At 60.1% G+C, this 19,209-nt stretch overlaps 2 protein-coding genes across 9 annotated transcripts; one reads left to right on the forward strand and one right to left on the reverse strand.

Moving 5' to 3' along the window:
- Positions 1–255: 255 nt before the first annotated feature.
- Positions 256–14,202, reverse strand: LOC138829592 (elongation factor 1-delta). Of its 8 annotated transcripts, none has more exons than XM_070025972.1 (10): positions 9,929–9,983; positions 7,675–8,750; positions 5,821–5,941; positions 5,415–5,486; positions 1,752–1,808; positions 1,392–1,491; positions 1,213–1,313; positions 800–1,021; positions 446–640; positions 256–354 (listed from the first exon to the last, which is right to left on the reverse strand). In XM_070025972.1, the coding sequence occupies exons 2-10, from the start codon at positions 8,748–8,750 to the stop codon at positions 316–318; spliced, it is 1,983 nt and encodes a 660-aa protein (XP_069882073.1). In that variant the 5' UTR covers positions 9,929–9,983; the 3' UTR covers positions 256–315. The 8 variants fall into 8 exon arrangements, with proteins under 8 accessions (XP_069882073.1, XP_069882072.1, XP_069882079.1 ...); XM_070025971.1 differs by having other exon boundaries at positions 5,821–5,944; XM_070025978.1 differs by lacking the exons at positions 7,675–8,750; positions 9,929–9,983 and adding an exon at positions 14,182–14,202.
- LOC138829594 (tigger transposable element derived 5-like) lies at positions 14,122–16,552 on the forward strand. The gene has a single exon (XM_070025979.1). It carries the CDS (start codon positions 14,176–14,178, stop codon positions 16,126–16,128), a length of 1,953 nt encoding a protein of 650 aa, XP_069882080.1. The 5' UTR covers positions 14,122–14,175; the 3' UTR covers positions 16,129–16,552.
- Positions 16,553–19,209: the final 2,657 nt, after the last annotated feature.

Below are 19,209 nucleotides of genomic sequence, written 5' to 3' on the forward strand. Positions count from 1 at the left end.
CAGGAACCTTCAAACCCAAATAGGGAGGACTGGGTGGTGGCAATGAGGGCGGGAGGGTCCCGCACCAGTCTGGAGAGATGTGGCTTCCCCCCCTCAATGAGCCAGCAGATTCTGCTCTGACTGAACAGCTTGGATGTACCTGTCCCTTGCACTGGAATGTGAGGACCCACAGGGTGAGTGATCAGATCAAAGGAGCAGCACCTGTGTGTGCATGTGCAAAACCTCCCCCCACGTGACACAACAGGAGGCACAGTGCAGAGTCTCAAGTCTTTAATTTCAGCAGAGGCTCACACACACAAACCATGCATTCAGGCTTCAGATCTTGTTGAAAGCCGCAATATCCACACTCTGCACCTATGGAGACAGGTGGGGCGGGGCTTATGGTGGCTGTTTTCCCTAAGGCCCACCCTCCCTCCCCCCACCCTCCTGCTGGTGGCTGGCTCACATGTTCTTCAAACTTGGTGATCTCCTCTTCCAACAGGTCTGTGCCCACCTTGTCGTCCTCCACCACACACTGGATCTGTAGCTTACGGATGCCATAGCCCACAGGCACCAGCTTGGAGCCCCCCCAAACCAGCCCATCTAGCTGGATGGAGCGCACACAAGCCTCCAGCTGGGCCATGTCTGTCTCATCATCCCACTGTGGGAGTGGAAGAGAAAAGTGAGTCATCTGGGGAGATTCTGCCAGCTCTTTGGGTATCCCAATCTGCACCTGCTGGGCTTTTGCTCTTCTCCCTCCACTTCTACAGTTGACTTCTGCCCCTAGGGGACAAGGGAGGTCCCCACTCCTCCCACTCACAGGTTTGACATCCAGGAGGATGGATGACTTGGCCACTAGCGAAGGCTTCTTGGCTTTCTTCTCTGCATACTGCCGCAGCCTCTCCTCCCGCAAGCGGGCTGCCTCCTTGTCCTCATCCTCCTCATCGCTGCCGAACAGGTCAATGTCATTGTCCTCCTCGTCCTCGGCTGGTGTGGCCGCCTTCTTGGCTGGAGGCTCCACTTGGCGCATGGGAGACACGTGCTGCCACAGGCAGGCAGAGACTGAGCCTCGCCCCACCTCCCCTCTCCCCCCTGCACTAACTGAAGGCAAAGCAGCTGCAAGAGGTCAGCCTGGGATGGTTTTCCATGCACTCCAAGACCTAGGGAAGATGAGCTGCGGGGGGCGGGGGCTGCCACAGGCCAGTGAGGCCCAGGGTTGAGGAGGGCACTCACCTGTGTCTGTGGGGCGGTGGTGCGGTGGCTGGGTGAGCTCTTCTCCAGGGCATTCAGCCGCGCCTCCAGCCTGGAGATCGCCTGCTGGAGACCCTGCACCACTGCAGGCACAGGGATCCTCGTTTAACAACAGAAGCAGAGGGCTGTATCCGCCCAGCCCACCAGGCCCAGGGACTCACCTCCTCGCAGGTTCTGGTTCTCCAATTCCAGGCTGGCAATCCGTACTACGAGCTCACTGTGATCTCCACCAGGTCCACTGGAAACCCCAGGGCCTGAGCTCTGCAAGGAAGGAGCCTGGGACTCAGCACCCCAGCTTGTCCTAGGGTTCCCTCATTCACAGCCACTCAGAGAAAGAGTCCCGTCAGCCCCACTGGGTCCCTGCTATGCTCAGGACCATGAAGACGCCTTGGCCCGTCCATCCTCATGGGCCGCAGGAGGGAGGCTGCACAGAACACAGCGGCGTTCTCAGCGCACAGAGGGCACAGGACTATACAGAGGCAGCATGCAGTTCAGAACTGCCACTGTCCAGCAGGACTTACAGTCCCAGGGGCGAGCTGGCTCAGAGCCTCAGCGGGGCCGGGCAGCACTGCCTTGAGCTGGAAAGGGGAGGGGAAAGCAGTTAAAGGGCCAAAAGAAAGGACTGGAGGCTGTCAGCACAGCACATCGCCTACTAGGCCATGCAACCGCCTTATCCCAAGACAGCCTTCGAAGGCTCTGGCCTCTAGCCTCAGGGTCCACGTGCACAGGCAGGGGGCAAATCCGCTCTGGGCTCTAAGGACAGGGCACACCTGGCTGCATGCAAGTTCCAGCCAGACCCCATCTCAGGCTCATGCATGGTCTCGGCTCTCGGCCTGTGTGCAGCAGAACCTGCTCCTTAGAGCAGCGGGCAGCACCAGCCCCAGAGTGACACTGAGCAGATAAACCACTTGATGTATGTGACTCCCGCAGAGCAGCCCTGGGCAGAGCTGGTATGGAAGCCCAGGAGTCCCCGACAGCACAGCCATGTGGCAAAGACCAGGGGCGGCAGGTTATGTGTGGAGGGCGGGATGGAGCCGTGACCGGGCACTCTGATCAAGGAGTCAGGCTGGAGAGGCAGCAGATCCATCAGAGCCAGAGCTTGGGAGCAATCTGGCCAGGGCACTGGGGGCCTTGCTCATACCTCACAGAGGCAGTTTGGGGGCACAGGAAAAGTCCCCTCAGAACTTGGCAGGCTATACCGACTTGGGAGAAATACTCTTAAGCAAAAACTTCAACTTTTCCCCTCACCCTGCATGCAGTTCCCAGGAGACTTGGTCTAAATATCCTTTCTGGACCCTTGCAATGGGCTGAATATCCCTCTGTGCCAACATTGGCACTGATCTTGGGACTAGCCAGTGCTGTAAGATGTCTGGCTTTGTGATACAAGTCTTAGCAATCCAGTCTCTAAGACTAACAGTATGCTCTTCTCCTGTCCCCAGCTACTAGGACCTAGAGGTGAATCCCACACAGCATAGGTAGGAAGTGTTCCAGGAGCCCCAGGGCTGCTTAGGCCATGCTGCCAAGTAGTCACTGTGTTGTTCAGAAGTCCATGCTACCACCAGCCCTATACATGCGAGGCCCGAGCCCAGCTCATGCCCAGGCAAGCATGGGCCACAGGCTGGGCTCTGAGCTGTTGGGATGAGGTCAGTAGAAGCCAAGGCAGAACCCAAGAAGGGGCCAAGTAAGAAGCCCTGGCGGGACTTGTACACAGACAGAACAAGGTCATGGGTTGGTTACATCAAGTGGAAATGAACACAGGCACTGGAACAAACCTTAAAAATGGCCAGGGGGGGCTTGGAAGGTGGCTCAGTGGTGGAGCGCTTGCCTTGCATGCCTGAGGCCCTGGGTTCGATTCCTCAGCACCACATAAGCAAAAAGAAAAAAGCTGGAAGTGGCTCTATTGCTCAAGTGGTAGAGCACTAGCCTTGAGCTGAAGAGCTGAGGGACAGCGCCCAGGCCCAGAGTTCAGGCCCCACAACCGGACCCCCCCCCCAAAAAAAATGGCCAGGGGATACGGCTGGTTTAATTAAGGAGCAAGACAAAAATCCTAACTTACTCACTGATGCAGCCTGGGGCTCTGGACAGGGCAAGCAGCACAGCCATGAACATCAACCCGGAGGACACACATGGTGACAGCAGACCGCGGCTAACGACGGGTGCTCGTGCCGCTGCCCACACGGGCTTGGCGGAGGGAGTCGGGGGAGACAAGATTATCCCCGCCACTGGTGGAGGTGGACAGGCAGTTTAATTCAATTGTGCCAGGGGGACTTCTAGGCCAACTGTGAAAGAAGCACCTTACTTTCTTCTTGCTGCTTATGGGAGGAGAGATGGACGGAACTGCTAAGCAGAAAAGAACCAGGACTTTATGGTCTGAGAACTTTTTAGTCTCTTAGCCGGGCGCCAGTGGCACCTGCCTGTAATTGTAGCTACTCAGGAGGCTAAGATCTGAGCATTGTGGTTCAAAGGCAGCCCAAGCAGCAAAGCCTGTGGGACTCTTTATTGCCAATGAAACACCAAAAAGTCATAGGTGGAGCTGTGGCTCAAGTGGTAGGTAGAGCACTAGCCTTGTGTCTAGGCCCTAGTTCAAACTACAGGACCGGCACGAGAAAAAAAAAAAAAAAAACAAAACTAACCATTCTCCAGACTGCAGAAGATATGAACGCAAACTCGGCAAGGAAAAGTATGGAGAGCCAGTGGCAGCTGGACAGCCTGGTGAGTGCGGAGGACCTGAGACCAGGTGGCTACCTGCAGATCCCCTCCTTCACCAGCTGTCAAAGGTGGGGACAGCCTCTGGCTACCTAAGGTTCACAGAGCTCCTGAGCATTGTGTACAATTTAGCGTCAGTACTGCCAGGGCGAGGATGGACAAACAGTCTGCAAACAAGTGCTCTCCCTGCTGAGCCCCGCCTTCTAGCTCTGTCTTCAAACCTCGCGCACTTGCCTGGCTGGATTCTCAATTTATTTGGGACCAGTGAAGCCCCCTTTCTCTTTCGTCCCCCTTTTCAAGAGGGAGACCTGGCACAGCTGACCCATACCTATACTCAGGGGGTAACTTACGCCCTAGGTGTACTGGTCTACACCTGAAGAATTCTGCCTTGGCACAGACCACCCATGCTCCGGACTAAGACTCTGAGGGTGTTGGTGTAGGACGGATGGGCACAGTGTGTACCTGTGTGTGTGGGGGGGGGGGGCAGGCTGGCTTTGGGGATGTTGGCATAGGACAGATAGGACACGGACTGACCCTGCGTGGGTTCAACGGTGGTTCTGGGTGAACTTATAGGGTCATCCCCTCCACGATCTCGTCACCTTCCACAGTAAAAGGGAATTAGCAAATATATAATCAAACTTGCTATTTTGGATGGTAAGGAAACCCTAAATTATCTGGACAGGCCAGCTGCAATCAGAACCCCTGGGCTGGTGGGAGGCAGGGGACTCAGAGTCAGGACTGCAAAGATGGAAGCAGAGGCTGGAAGGTTGAGACTGCCTGCCACAGGCCACAAACCAAGGAACCCCAAAAAGGCAGGAAATGGATTTTCTCCTGAAACCTGATGGCACTTAGATTTAGGCTGGGAAGACCCGTCTTGGACTTCTGTCATCCAGGACTGTAAGATGAACTCACACTGTTGTAAGCTGGGAGCTAGTGGTCATCTGTTCCAGCAGCCAACTACCCCAGGAGAATGAGGCCCCCACCCTCTTAGTAAGGAAGGCAGCCCAGTAGGTCCACTTTGGTTAAGAGCCTGCCCAGCAGGCCACTCAGCCATGGACCCCCTCCACTCCTGATCTGTCTGGAGCCTAGAGGCCACAAGGCCAAGATGGTGCTGACTCTATGGCCAGAACTCAAGAAACCTAGTGAAACAGCACCCATCCCATGGAGGGTCCAGCAGTCACTCAGCAAGCAGGAAGAAAGAGGCCTCCGCACGTGCACAGTGCAGGAGGACACACGCAGCTCAGGCAACCACGCTGGCATGCAGGAGTAGCCGGAGTGACCGCCGGCCGACAAGAGGGTACACAGCAAGCTCTGGTCCAGGTCCAGTGTGGGTCTGGAGGCTGCAGCACCCCATGCCCTTCAAGAACACCTCACCACGCTCTGTAGCCTAATTTGGCCCAAAGGGTCAAGGCTGCTGGCAGCCCCAAGGGATCCCATCAGACATGCTATTGGCCACGCATGAGCTCGCAGGTACTCACTCCAGCCAGGGATTTCTGGATGTTCTCCCGGGCTCTTGCAATGTCACGGAGGATCACACTGGCACCATTATCCTGCAGACAATGCAGAAAGAACCAGTCGAGTTAAATTAGAAAAACCCTCAAACCCCTTAAAACCCTAAGAATCCTCACCCAGAGAGCAAAGCAGCATTGCACAGAATAAAAGCAGGCAGGGCAGAGAGAGCAGGTGATGCTGGAGGCCAGGGCCACTGTGCTGTAGGGCTGGTCTGCAGGCAGACCTCGGAAGCTCAGCCCTAGTTGCCTGGCAGTGTGTGTCCTATGCATTACAATCAGGAGCCAGTAATGCCCCTCTCCCCAAGCCTCCAGAGCCACTTGGCCCTAATATGCCTCTGCCCGCACGGCCAGCCAGCCCCCAGCCAGCCCTCACCTGGCGGGAGGCACCAGCTGCAGGCCCATTCATCTGCTCATAGAATTTCCTTTCAGCATCATCGTATTTGAACTTGTCAAACCAGATCTTCTCATGCACCAGAAAGTTAGTAGCCATTTTCCTGCTGGGAGGGGGAGAAGTTAGGTTAGCATGGCTAGAAGGTGGGGGTGCGGGGATATCTGAAGATACCCTTCCCGGTCTCAGATGCCAACTGTAAGCCTGAGCCTGCTGGCTCACGCAGCCCAAGGAGAACAGAGTGGGTCTCACTTGCATGATGAGCCGCTGGGCAGCCCCTCAGAGGCTACTCCACACCAGCCCTCAAGTTAGCCCAAGGACTTCTGGGAACCCACAAAGCAGACTTCCTTCCAACCACATGAACCACACAAAAACTGTTTGAGCACAGAAAGGAGAATCCAGCCATCAACCAAACCAGACACAAAGTTTGCAACAACGTCATATGACTATTAGGCTACTACTAGGCCCACTGCATTTTTTTTTTTTTTTGCCACCAGAAAGACATTTTTCACAAAAACATGCTATGGACACCAACAAACTAATTCTCCTTCAAAGCACTACTTTCTTTGGGGGGGGGGGATGGAGTGAGGCGGGGTGGTCGTGGGGCTGGGTACCATCCTTAAGCTTTTTCAGCTCAAATCCACTTGAGCCACACAGCTCTACTTCTAGGTTTGTTTGTTTGTTTTTTTTTGGGGGGGGAGGTGTTACTAAATGGAGATAAGTCTCATGGACTTTCCTGCCCAGGCTGGCTTTGACCCATGATCCTCAGATCTCAGCCTCCTGAGTAGCTGGGATGACAGGCGTGAGTGCTGGTGCCCAGGCTGGAAACATAGTTAGTGCTTAGTTCTCAGCTGCAATCTGGCAAACGTCAATAGATATTTTTTTTTTTTTGCCAGTCCTGCTTGAACTCAGGGCCAGGACACTGTCCCTGAGCTGCTTTTGCTCAAGGCTAGCACTCTACCACTTGAGACACAGCACCACCTCTGGCTTTTTCTGTGTATGTGGTACTGAGGAACCCAGGGTTCAGGCTTACTAGGCAGGCACTCTGCCACTGAGCCACCTTCCCAGCCCTATAAGTAAATTCTTGAGCAAACCAAGATGGAGATGTTTGAGAACTGCTGTTCTAGACCAGGTCCAGCAGATGGGATGTGGCCCGTGGGCCTCACCTCTCAGGGGTCAGGTTCCAACCCCAACCTGCACCGCTCACCACTCACAGCCTCACCTCCTGCTGCCCTGTGACATGTGACAGAGTCCAGCGAGACTCTGCTCCCACGCATGGCTGACTTGCTGGGGAGCCAGGCCACTGTGAGCACAGGGCAGGAAGGCAGGGAGAGCAAGCGGGACACCGGCATGTCCAGGCCCTTCCCTGCCCAATCACGCTGCCTATGTTTTCGAAGCCTAGCTGGCAGCAGGGGATGGGGCAGTGCCCCCTCCCCAGGGTCCTGGAGCATGGCCCCAAGGGGATTGTCTCTCGCCCCAGACCAAGTTCCAACAGAGGCCGTGCTAACCATGTGCTCCTGGGTCTGCCGCCCACCGCACCTCGAGGCAGGCACACATTACAAGGCTAGCTTGGGGTGCCCTGCACAGCTCCCCATCTCACCCGAGCACCCCAGGGACCAGCCGAAAGGCTTCTCATTTGCCCTGTCCTGCGCCCACCAATCCCAATAGTTCAGAGGACTCCCCGCAAGGGGTAACACTCCCCTTGCCAGGGCCCAGGTATGGGGAGCCCCTACACGGGACAGGACGGGACAGGACGGGGAAGAGGGGCCCCGCCTGGGGACAGCTGTCCCTGTGTTTGCAATCCTAGCCAGGCCAGGCACCCTCTGCCACTTCTCCTACTTGGGTCTCAGGCCGGACATGGATGGGCCAGACCGGGGCCCAGGGCGGTGAGCCAGGGAGGCAGCTTCCAGGCGCCAGGCCATGCGCAGGGCTTCAGCAGCATGATGGCGGCACTCAGCGCTGTCGTAGCTAGGCTTGCTGAGCCAGGGAGCCTCGGCGTCCTTGTGCAGGAAGTACCAGTAGGGCAAGGCGGAGGGGACCTCCCCGTCAGTGCGACGCGGCCCAGCCCGCTTGCTTCCTATGGCGTTGCGGCCCCGCCGGTCTCTGCGGCCCCTCCGGGCGCCCTCCGCCTGGCCGGCTCGCTCCTGCAGGCGCACTTTCCCAGGGGGGTGGCCGTCAAACAGGGCCTCATAGAAGACCCTCTCGGCCGCGTCGTACCGAGGCTTCTCCAGCCATACCTCCCCAACCAGGGCCTGCAGGTTCCCTAGAGGGGGCTGGCCATTGGCCGGCAGGGTAGGCTGGGAGGCTAGGGCCGGGTCAGTGGTGGCCACCTGCTGGCCTGTGTCGGGAGCCCCCTGCGTCTGGCTCTGCTCTGCAGCCAGCAGCAGAGCTTGAGACCACTCCACAAATGCGCACTCGGCCTGGTCAAAGCAGGATTTGTTGACCCAGATCCCCCATGTCACGTGGTGGCAGGCCACCTGGCTCCCGTGTGTGCAGGGGCCCTGCGGGGCCTGCTGGGCTGCTGCGTCGGCCAGCCTCTGGCGGTAGGAGCTTTCTGCCTGGTCAAAGAGTGGCTTGTCCAGCCACCCGTGGTCGGCTGAGAGGCCCACCAGGGCCAGGTCCTCCTGGCCAAGCCAGCTCTTGGGGGAGCGCTTCCTCTTCTTCTGTAGCGGCTTCTTGCTGTCATGGCTCTTCCCGGGATCGCTCCTGCTGGTGTTGGGGGCCTTGGCCTCCTCGGCGTCCTCGGTGTCCTCCTGTCCAGGCCCGTTCACAGCTGGCACCTTGGCCAGGAGCTGCTGAGCAGAGGTGGCAGCCTGCATGGCCCTGTGCTCATGGAAGCGCCGCTCAGCTTCCTCATACTTGTGCTTGTCCTCCCAGACGGTCTCCAGGGCACAAGAGGCCTTCCCGCTCCTCATCTTCGGACACAGCGTTAAAAAGCAAGCACAAGAAGGCAGTTGCAACATAGCAGAGGCACCTGCCTCCCACCACCTCCTCAGCCTCAGCCTGACCGGAGGGGCTAGCAGGGAGGCGGGGAGAGGGGGGCCGGGGAGGGGCTAGCAGGGGGCCGGGAAGGGTGGGCAATGAGATGACATGCAAGGGCCCAGAGTCAGTCACACGGGAACTTCTGTAACTGAAACGGAGGCACATGCCTTCACATGTTTATGTATTTTTACCGCAAAAGTTGATTGCAAAGGGACCTACTAGATACCACCTCTAAATGTGCCACAGAAGCCTCCTCGCATGGGGCTTCCAGAAAGCACAGCTTGTGCCCAGCTGGAACTGGCTAGTATAATCAGCAGTTTCCTGGGGTAAGTGTATCTAATGAAATACCCCAGATTTACTTCCACTAAGACACCACTCCTAGCTTATCTGAACAAATGTAGCCATGTACTGAGCGCCTGACACCTCCCAGGGAGCCAGCCAGCTGGTGCTTCTAGTCCACAGGAAGGGATCTGAGGCCACCTGAGAATGCCCACCCACCGCAAGCCCATCACCAGCACACGGCTGGCCCACTGAAGCGGCGCCCTTGGTCTGCCTCACTGTGGGCTTGGCCTTGCAGAGGGAGACCAGGAGCAGAGGCTGACTGCCCGCACCTGAAGGGTCAAGTCACTGGAGACCTAGGGAGGAGGCTGGAGGCCCGGCCCCTGCCGCGGCGACAGCACCAGAGCAGAGGCCCCAGGCTGAGCTCTCCTAGGACCTACGTTAGCACCTGTGTGCCCCCAAGGAAAAGCTGTTGGGACTCAACTAACCAGGCCCAGAGCTGACTGGGAGCGAGGGGTGCTGTGCCCCACGGTGCATATAGGGTGTTAGGGAGCAGCCTAAGGCAAAGCGGACAGGCCACCCGCTGCTTCCTACCTGAAGGGCAGTCTTTGGCTGAAGAAAAACCGTTACCTCTCTGTCTAGGGCTCCCTCCTAACACCGACCCCTAACAAAATCTAAGTCCCACCCACCAGGAGGATTTGGAAAGTGGTCCTGGCTTGAAGCCCACCCTAAGGACCTAGAGGGAAGTGCCAGGCCCCTTCTGCTGCCAGGACCTAGGGCCAGGGGCTGCTAAGGCCCAGGAAAGATGGGGGAGGGGGCACCCCTCACTTACCAAGGGCAGATTTCAGGGGCACTGGCAGGGACAGGGGCAAGAGACCTGGAGGCAAGGCACTGTGACATCACCCAGGGTTACCAAGGGGACAGGAGGCCTGGCCTGGCGCAGCTCCCAGCACAGCCGGCTTGACGGACCACCGAGCTCACGAGCAATGGTCTAGGACGCTCATCAACGGTCCGACTCTTTCAGAGCAGACCAGGTTTTGTATGACCCCGGGGACTAGTGCTTTACTGCCTAAGTGACCCCTGCCCAGGCTCCCGGAGCCAGGGCTCAAGGAGAGGAAGCCACCTCTAAGGTGCTGGCCAGTAAGGGACGGAACTGCCTTGGGCCACAAGGCAACAGGAAGGTGTACTTACTTTTGCTTTGGCCTCCTAGGACAGCATGAAGGGAAAGTACCAAGGTTAGACTGGTGGGAAAGGTCGGCCTCCCCAGACAGCAAGCAGCTCAGGCAGCCCGAGCAGGCTGGGCCTTTGGGGATCTACTGAAGGGATCGCTGAGGCAGGTGCGAGGCTGAGCCACACTACCAGACCTCAGGTGGCTGTCCGGACCCCACACCAGATTCACCCCTTGCAATGTAGCTCTCTGGGTTCCCATCAGGAGCCACCCTCTCCCAACTGTCCTGGGACAAGGTAAGTCGTGACAGGCCCCCGTCCAAGGCACCATAAAGCTTTCAAGCTGTCTGCACGGACTCCTGGAAGGCACTCCAGTACAAGCCCAGCGCCTCCCAAAACAGCCTGGGGACGCCGGCAGGGCAACCTGGCTACCGCAGCCCTGCACAGTGGGGTGAAGCTGGCCTCAGGCTTCTCCAGGCAGGGGCAGGAGCTTGAACAGAGAATGGAGTACAATGAAGAAAGCCAGTTGCCACAGAGCTTTCTGGAGGCCCCTTATCCCTCTGGGAGAAAATGAGCCGAGGGCGAGGGGGGGGGGGGGTGCTGACCAGGTCAGCCCGGAGACAGCACCAGTAGCACTCAGAGGAACCAGCTGAAGGGGCTTGTGGACTGGCTACAGCCTCCTAAATAAGGGCAGGACCTCTTGCGGTCTGTCAACCACAAGCTCTGCCAAGGACACGCTTGGCTGGAGGACTGAGTCCTGAGGAAGACTAAGATGTGATGGGCCCCAGAGGTGCCGGCCATGGTGGTTAGAACCCAGTTATCTCCATGCACCAGGACAGATGGTGAAGGCTTTCATGATCAGCTTCCTAGGCCCTACCTGTGACACCTGTCCTCTGGACATCCTCAAGCAGCCTGTGCCCACAGGAGTAGAATAGTGAGGGGGACAGGAGACTGGGTCAGTCTGCCAGCAAACTCAGCTTCCATGCACCCCCACCCAGCAGCCCCTTTCTGTGTTCGCCCGAGTCTGTGAACCAGTGCTACCCAATAGAACACTCTCTGTCTGGTGTCCAAAAGGGCAGATGTTGGCACTTGAAATGCCGAGGATGCCGGAGGAAGTGCTTTCTCAGGACGGCCACACTGTCCGGTGCTGCTGTGTGATGCTTTTGCCTTTCCTTGGCCGGCTAGGCTGGCACCTACCTCTGACGGTGCCCCCACCCTCCACCAGGGCACACGCCTGAGCCACGGCACCTACGTTTTATAGGTTTTTGGTTGTTCCACAGGGCACAGCTCCCCTTTCACAGAGACAGGTGCCTTCTGGACTTTTCTGCCTAGCATCTTGATCCTCCTAATCTTGGCTTCTGGTGTCAGTTGGGACAATAGGCATGCACAGTTTCGAGGGATTTCAGATGTTTCTGCACTGACTGGCTTCAAACCCATCCCCCTCCTCTTAGGATTACAGTCAGGAAGCAACCAGCACCCAATCCTTCACCCTTTTTGTTTTGTTGTGTCAGTCCTGGGCCTTGAACTCAGGGCCTGAGTGCAGTCTCTGAGATTGTTTGCTCAAGGTTAGCACTTGAGCCACAGCTCCACTTCTGGGTTTCTGATGGCTAACTGGAGATAAGTCTCACCTCGAGTAGCTAAGATTACAGGCACGAGCCACTGGTGCCTGGCTTTCACCCTTTTTAGGGGTTAAATTGCACAGCCTCAAGATCCCACTCAATGCTGCTCTGCCTGACTCCCGCACACCTCAGCCCTATGCAGAACTACGGACTTGTCTTAGGCAGAACAGGTCTACATGCCCTAGGCCTGAAGGGACACTGCGGCTAGCCAAACCACTCTGGCACAGGCCTAGCCAGCCCCAACAGCCTCCTCACCTCAAATGCTATCTCATCAATTCTATTTTTGTTATGGCCCGTGGTGGCCTGGCCTGCTTGACGACCTAAGCCCCTGCAGCCCTTCTCCTTACCTGTGCTGGACCTTGCAACTACTTGGGGACCGGAATAGAGCATTTCACACTCACAGGACTCCAAATGTCGGAGCCACCGAAAGCCACCAAGCCAGGAGGGCTGAAACCCACAGCCTGCTCTTCCTTCACACACTTAGGTAGTCCACATAAGTGTGTCACTGTAGGAGCTGTTGGTGGCTCAGGCCTGTCATCCTAGCTTTTTCCAGCCTGTGTAGAAAAATCTAATCTCCGATTAAACGGCAAAAAGCAGTGAGTGGTGGTGTGGCTCAAGTGGAGGGCCCCTGCTTCAACAGAGAAAATCAAGCTAGAGCGTCAGGCCAAGTTCAAGCCCCGGTACCTGCCAACACACACATACACAACCACCAAATAAGTAAGTAAATAAGTGGAAAAGCCCCATAAATAATACTAAACGTCTCACTGCCTCTTCCAACGTACACAGCTCACCTTAGGAGGCTAGCGCAGACCAATGAACAATGCCAGCACCCCCTGCCCGCAGCCCCTAAGAGGCTGACACTAGCACACACCAACCCAGAGCTACTCTGGATCCAAACGCTGTCAAGCACACTAGCCACCTTGTCCAGCCTTCAGCTCCCCCAAAGCCAACACTGGAGGGCCGGCCCTCCAAGGGACAGGAAGCCAGCCAGCCAGATGGGCTCTGCCTGAAATTTCCCAGCTCATTAGGAGACGCTGCTGGCCCCTGACTCGGAGGTAAAGAATCCAGAGGCCCGTGTGGAGTCGGCCACCACACAGCCCGGCAAGGGAGCTCCTTCCTTCCTCTGCCTTCCAGGTGGATTCTCGTCTCTGCTGGCCTGCCGCTTCGGGCCGGGAAGCCCTGCGTTAGCAGTGCTAGGAGCATGGCGGGACCTGAGTCTGTGCGCCGGGCATGTGATGAGCAAGTCTGTCCTCAAGGGACACGGGGGTGGGGGGTCACATCTGTCCTTTGCCACGTGCGGAAACATCTCTGCTTCACCACGCAAACGCCAGGCCGGGCTCGAGAGGGTGGAGGACGCCACCCGAGGAGCAGCAGCCTTGGCGGAAAGGGGGCCCAGGGGCTCCTGCCTGAAATCCCGGCTAGAAGCCGGGCTGGGCGGGGCCCGCGAGGCCCCCGGGCGCCGCTTCTCCCGGCGGGTCCCCCCGCTCCTCCCAAGCCCTGCGCCTCCGTGCCCAGCCCCAACAAACGCGTGCGGGACGAACGCGAGGACGCCGGGCCTCCCTCGGCCGCCACGGCCCCGAGGGGACGGGCGCTCGCTCGGGAAGCGGCCCGCGCCCCGGCCCACGTGGGAGCCGGCCCGCCCCCCGCGCGGCCCCGCCGTCCGCCCGAACCCGCGCCGCCCCGCCGGCGCCAGCCCTAACGACCGGGGTGCGGCCCGCGAGCCTCCCGGGCGCGTGCGCGCCCAGCGGCGGGGGCCGCGGTACTCACGCCAGCCGAGGGGGAGACGAGCGAGCGCGGCACTGCGAGCGCGGGCCTGCCGAGGACGGGCGTGCGCCGGGCCCGCACACCGGAAGTGGAGCGGGGCGTACCACGTCAGCCGCGGGGGGGGGAGGCGCGGCTCCGCGCAAGCGCCGTCTCCTCCTCGGACCCCGCGGCGCCTCGCGCGCCGTGAGCGCCCAGGTGGCGAGCTGGTCACAGAGACGTCGGAGGTCGCTCCACCTTGGAGCGGTCGACTCACCGAGCTTGGGACGGGGCCGTGGCCCACCCGCCGCCCCCTCGCCGGCCGCCGAGTGGAGCCGTCCGGATGAGTCGGGGCGGGGCTGACGGCGAAACCGACCAACTGCGACCCCTGCGCAGGCGCGGCGGACGGGCGGGCCCAGCGCGCATGCGCCGGCCCGGCTAGCGGGACAAAAGGGAGGGACCCCGGCGGTCCCGCCCCTGGCCCCGCCCCCGAAGGCCGGCGCGGGCCGGAGCAGGGCTCGCGCGCCCGGCGGTCCCCGTCGCCGCCGCCACCATGTACCCCGTGAGCTCCCCGGCTGGCTCTGCCCTGCACCGCGGCCGCCTTTCCCCGTCCGGACTTCCGATCGAGGCGCCGCGGTCCCCCGCCGCCGTGCCGGGCCCCGCCGCGGCGCGCCCGCCGACGCCCGCGCCGGGCCCGCGGGCCCGCGTGGCAGTGAAGATGGCCTTCCGCAAGGCCTACTCCATCAAGGACAAGCTGCAGGCCATCGAGCGCGTCAAGGGCGGGGAGCGGCAGGCCAGCGTGTGCCGGGACTTCGGCGTGCCCGGCGGCACGCTGCGCGGCTGGCTCAAGGACGAGCCCAAGCTGCGCTGGTTCCTGGAGCAGCTGGGCGGCGAGGTGGGCACGCAGCGCAAGAAGATGCGGCTGGCCAACGAGGAGGAGATCGACCGCGCCGTGTACGCGTGGTTCCTCGCGCTGCGCCGGCACGGCGTGCCGCTGTCGGGGCCCGCCATCCAGGCGCAGGCCGAGGCCTTCGCGCGCCAGATCCACGGGCCCGCCTGCACCTTCAAGGCCAGCCACGGCTGGTTCTGGCGCTGGCAGAAGCGCCACGGCATCTCCAGCCAGCGCCTCTACGGCGAGGCCGAGCCCCCGGCCGCGGGCCCCGCGCCCCGCCCGCCGGTCAAGGAGGAGCCCGCGCGGCCCCCGGGCGCCCCGCCGCCGCCCGCCCGGGCCCCGGCCGCGCCGCCCCCCTCCGAGGCCGGCTACGGCGACGAGCAGATCTACAACGCCAACGTCACCGGCCTCTACTGGAGGCTGCTCCCCGAGCAGGCCGCGCCCCCGCCGGGGGGCTGCGGCCGGCGCTGGCCTGGCGACCGGGTGACCGTGCTGCTGGCCGCCAACCTGACCGGGAGCCACAAGCTGAAGCCTCTGATCGTCGGGCACATGCCCGACCCACCCAGCCTGCGCCGCCACAGTCAGGACAGGCTCCCCGCCTCCTACCGCTACAGCCCCGGCGCCTGGCTGAGCCGCCCGCTGCTTCGCGGCTGGTTCTTCGAGGAGTTTGTTCCCGGCGTCAAACGTTACCTGCGTCGGAGCTGCCTGCAGCAGAAGGCCGTGCTGCTGGTCGCCCACCCGCCCTGTCCAAGGTGGGCCCCGGGGATGCCCACCTGGGAAGAGAGCACGGAAACTCCTAGGCCCTGCAGGCCCGAGCCCTTCGGGTCCCCGGAGGAGCTACAGACCCCCGACGGCACCGTCAGGGTACTCTTCCTGTCCAAGGGAAACAGCCGGCCGCACATCCCTGCACCCCTGGAGCAGGGGGTGGTAGCGGCCTTCAAGCATCTCTACAAAAGGGAGCTGCTGCGGCTGGCCGTGTCCTGTGCCGGTGGCTCCCCGCTGGACTTTATGCGTAGCTTCATGCTCAAGGACATGCTGTACCTGGCTGGGCTCTCCTGGGACCTGGTACAGGCCGGCAGCATAGAGCGCTGCTGGCTGTTGAGTCTCCGAGCAGCCTTTGAACCTGGGCAGCAGCCCGTCCACCAGGCTGAGGAGGCGGCTGAGCACAGCAGGGTGCTGGCTGACCTCACCCATCTGGCCGCCCTGGCTTACAAGCGTATGGCACCCGAAGAGGTGGTAGAGTGGTTGCACCTGGACGATGACGGGGGCCTCCCTGAGGGCTGTGTGGCTGAGGGGGGCCCCGTCTGGCCTCCTTCGCTGCCTCCCGCTGCCCCCCCATCCCCAGCCAGCCTGCCCTCTAGCATTGGGGGTGGAGAGGGGGAGGAAGAGGAGGAGGAGGAGGAGGAAGCTGCCAGTGAGCATGGAGGGGCGTTGGTGGTACCCACTGCTGGGGAAGCTGTCTGGGGGCTGGAAACAGCTCTGCGGTGGCTGGAGAGCCAGGACCCCAGGGAGGTGGGGCCTCTGAGGCTGGTGCAGCTGCGCTCGCTCATCACCATGGCCCGGAGGCTGGGGGGCGTCAGGCCCTCCCCCGCGGTTCCCAGCAACGGAGTGTGACCATCCCAGCCCAGTGCCCGTTTTCCCCGCTGCACTGGGAGGGAAAGGACACCTGCTCTGTCATCTCTCCCTCTGGGGTGGCCCACTCACCCAGGAGATTGCCATGGTCCAAGCCCAACCTGGGTGAGGGAGAGCTGTTGGAGGAAGGTGTCACTCTGCTTCTCAGCTCCTGGGATAGCCCCCCCCCCAGGTGCACACAGCGGGGTTCCCTTGCACAGCTGGTGGGGCACACGGGCACAGCTCCTGTCAGCAGTTCTGGCCCCTATGGGGCTCCCCCAATCCCTCCCTGGCCTGCCGTGTGCACTGGCGGTGGCTGCTCCCTTCTACACCCCGCCACCGGTGCCCACCGTCCTCCCAGTGGGAGACACACCACTTGGCTTTTGTTTTTTGTTTTTTAAGCACATTAAATCTGCTCTTAAAGACATTCCTCAGAAGATGCCGTGAGACCTGGGCAGAGTGCCGTGGCCTCTGAGCTGCTTCTGCCCTTGTTCTGGAAGCTTCTGGCTTGGTTCTAGGCCATCACCCTGGCCCAGGCTGATCTGTCACAGTGTGTGAGGATGAAGGCTGGTACTTCATGAAGTTCTGAAATACCTCTCCCTGCAGCAGCAGGTAGACTTTTGTCCTGAACAAAACTCCATTCTGGGATGGTATTCCATGGGTTGGCAAGTATTTGAGTTTGGCCCCTGGTGGTGTGACCAACGGCAGGACAAGCTCTCCTGATGCTCCATCAGCTACTGACCACCTTGTCAGGCCCATTCACTGCTGGCCTTAGTGGTCTTAGTGCCTTAGTGTCACCCCCATGTGGGTTCTTCCCAGCCTACTCCCCCACCCCAATTTTCCTACCTTTTGACACTGCCAAGGATGTGGTTTCAGAGCTGCCCTGGCGGCCCGATCTGAGAGGGGGCTGTCTAAATTTCACTCCACCCTGACGTTCCACCCAGGTTCCTGCCGCCACTCCGGGTACCGGAGATGCGGCCCCTTAGGCAGGGGTTGGGTCACCGCTTTTGGCGAGATGCTGCTGCCCCGGCCCTCCTAAGGGGCTGGGGCCCGGGTCTCTGCTCTTCCCTCAGATCACACGTCTGAAGTCAGAGCCCTGGGCACAAGAGCGGGTGGGAGGGTGCTCGGGACCTGCATGCAGGTGGTGTGCACACTGAAGGGACGGCCATGCACTGGCGTGACAGGGCAGCTGAAGGAAGCACTTCCCCAAAGTGGTTTCCATTCATAGCTCCCTGGAACTGCTTCCTATCCCTACAGAAACGTGTGTTTCCAGTCTCAGCTGAGAGGAGGTGTGGAGGATTTGGGAGCAAGAAGAGTAAGGCCTGCCTGGCCAGGTCAGTCTGCAGCCTCCATCTGTGTGTGCTGCGCCCCAGCCGGCCACCTCCGTGGATAGCCCCTCCACGCTTGCACACCTAGGTGGCTGAGAGCACAAAGCCCAAGCAGCTGGGGCTGGGCTTCAGCAAGTATAATGCATTTACACCATCAGCCTCCACTTGGGCCCAGGCACCCACTCTAGGAGCTGCCCCCCCAATTCTGGCAGGCATGTCTACAGGGATCCAAAGGACAGCCCCATCTCAAAGGCTGTGGCAGAGCTGTAGGCCTAAGCCCGTCCACCTAGGCCACCCTGGGAGCTGCCCTTCGGTTTGGCTTCTCAGCTGCTCCTGCTGTGAGTGTGCCATCATTCTGGGGGCCTGGGCCCAAAGGAGCTGGAGTCAGCAGAGTCATTGGTCACAATCGCTGTGCTGCCCTTTCTGGCCCCACAAGGCCTAGGCGCAACTTCCATATAAACAAGACAAGTAGAAGTCTGTGTACTGGCATTTGAAGGACTGGGGAGCCCCATGCTGGCTCTAGTATTGTCTTGGGCTAGGGGTATAGCTCAGGGTAGTGCTTTGCCTAGCATGTGAAGGCCCTGGGTTTGATACCCAGCACCTCAGAAAAGTTTTCTCTGCAGAGTGAGATGCAGTAATAGCCTAGGCAGAGGGCCAGGCACCGGCACCCTGCTGATGGGCTTGCTGCTGGCTCTGTGCAGCCCCAGCCAAGGTCCCGTGACCTCGCGCCTACAGCTGGCTTGAAACCACCCACCTCTCCACTCAGCACATTGTCAAGTAATGTGGGCCTCGCTGAGTGCTCCTGGCTGCATATCTACCTGGCCACCCTTGGTAGTGTGGGAGAACAGAATCAGTGCTGCAGTTCCTTAGGGCTGCCATTTTCACTTGCTGTATAGCTAGCTGCCAGGAATTGTCAGAATCCTGGATCTCTCGTTCTGGGGATTCTTGACCCCCAGTGTGGGATCCCTACAGCCGGGAGGTTCCGACTGCTTCACACTGGCCCTGTGACAGACTGCTGTCCCTGCAGCTAGTGACCCTTAACGCTGGGGCCAGCCAGAGCCCCTGGGCTAGGCACAAGAAAACAGCGTGGAAAGATTGGTGAGTGAGGCCTGGCAGGCACTGTCCCAAGGGTAAGCCTTCAATGGCCACTCCTTAAGAGAACCGCAGGCTGTGCTATCGGAGGGCCCAGCGTGCCACCCTGCTGACAGGGAGCTTGCCCTGCCGGGCAGTGCAGTAGCATGTGTGTAATAAAGGTGAACATGCCTCTGTTTTAGTTGTACTTCTGCAACTCAACCTAAGACAAGTCTGGAGCACCCTGTGTTCTAGGGGTGGGGTGTAAAATGGGCTGGTGTTGATTTAAAGGTGCCGTGGGCATATCCTCCATGTATCTTGGAAGGCAGTGGCTTTAGTCTGGTGGCATGAAGTGGCTGGCAGCAGTCAGCCCTGACCCAGCCACCATGAGTGGGCTGGGACAGTCACGGAAGGCCAGAAGGTGACGGAGGACTGTCGTCTACGCCCCAAGCTGAGCCCAGCCTGGTCCCTGTGGAGGCTGGTGATGGCTCACTTTCCAGTCACTCACGTAGGTTACAAGGGGTTACAGCACCGGACCTGGGACCCACCCTGCCCAGGCTCAGCATGGCTGGGAGGGAGGCCAGTGCACGGAAGCCCTGGTGGTCTTGTGGGTACTGAGTGAATGGAACCCGTTGCCACCCACACCACCCCTGGTCCCGGCCTGACCCGCCAGCGCATTCAGTGC

The sequence above is a fragment of the Dipodomys merriami genome, unplaced genomic scaffold (assembly GCF_024711535.1).
Source record: "Dipodomys merriami isolate MVZ:Mamm:240054 unplaced genomic scaffold, mDipMer1.0.p SCAF_174, whole genome shotgun sequence".
Taxonomy (NCBI): domain Eukaryota; kingdom Metazoa; phylum Chordata; class Mammalia; order Rodentia; family Heteromyidae; genus Dipodomys; species Dipodomys merriami.

What these genes read in the sequence shown, in the direction of transcription:
- LOC138829592 (XM_070025971.1), bottom strand. Translation starts at nt 8,750, where the DNA reads ATGAGGAGCGGGAAGGCCTCTTGTGCCCTGGAGACCGTCTGGGAGGAC. An exon ending in TCCAGAAATCCCTGGCTGGA is followed by an intron (nt 1,809 to 5,414) that starts GTGAGTACCTGC and finishes TCCCCTTTCCAG; the next exon opens with CTCAAGGCAGTGCTGCCCGG. An exon ending in GCCAGCTCGCCCCTGGGACT is followed by an intron (nt 1,492 to 1,751) that starts GTAAGTCCTGCT and finishes CCTTCCTTGCAG; the next exon opens with AGCTCAGGCCCTGGGGTTTC.
- LOC138829594 (XM_070025979.1), top strand. Translation starts at nt 14,176, where the DNA reads ATGTACCCCGTGAGCTCCCCGGCTGGCTCTGCCCTGCACCGCGGCCGC.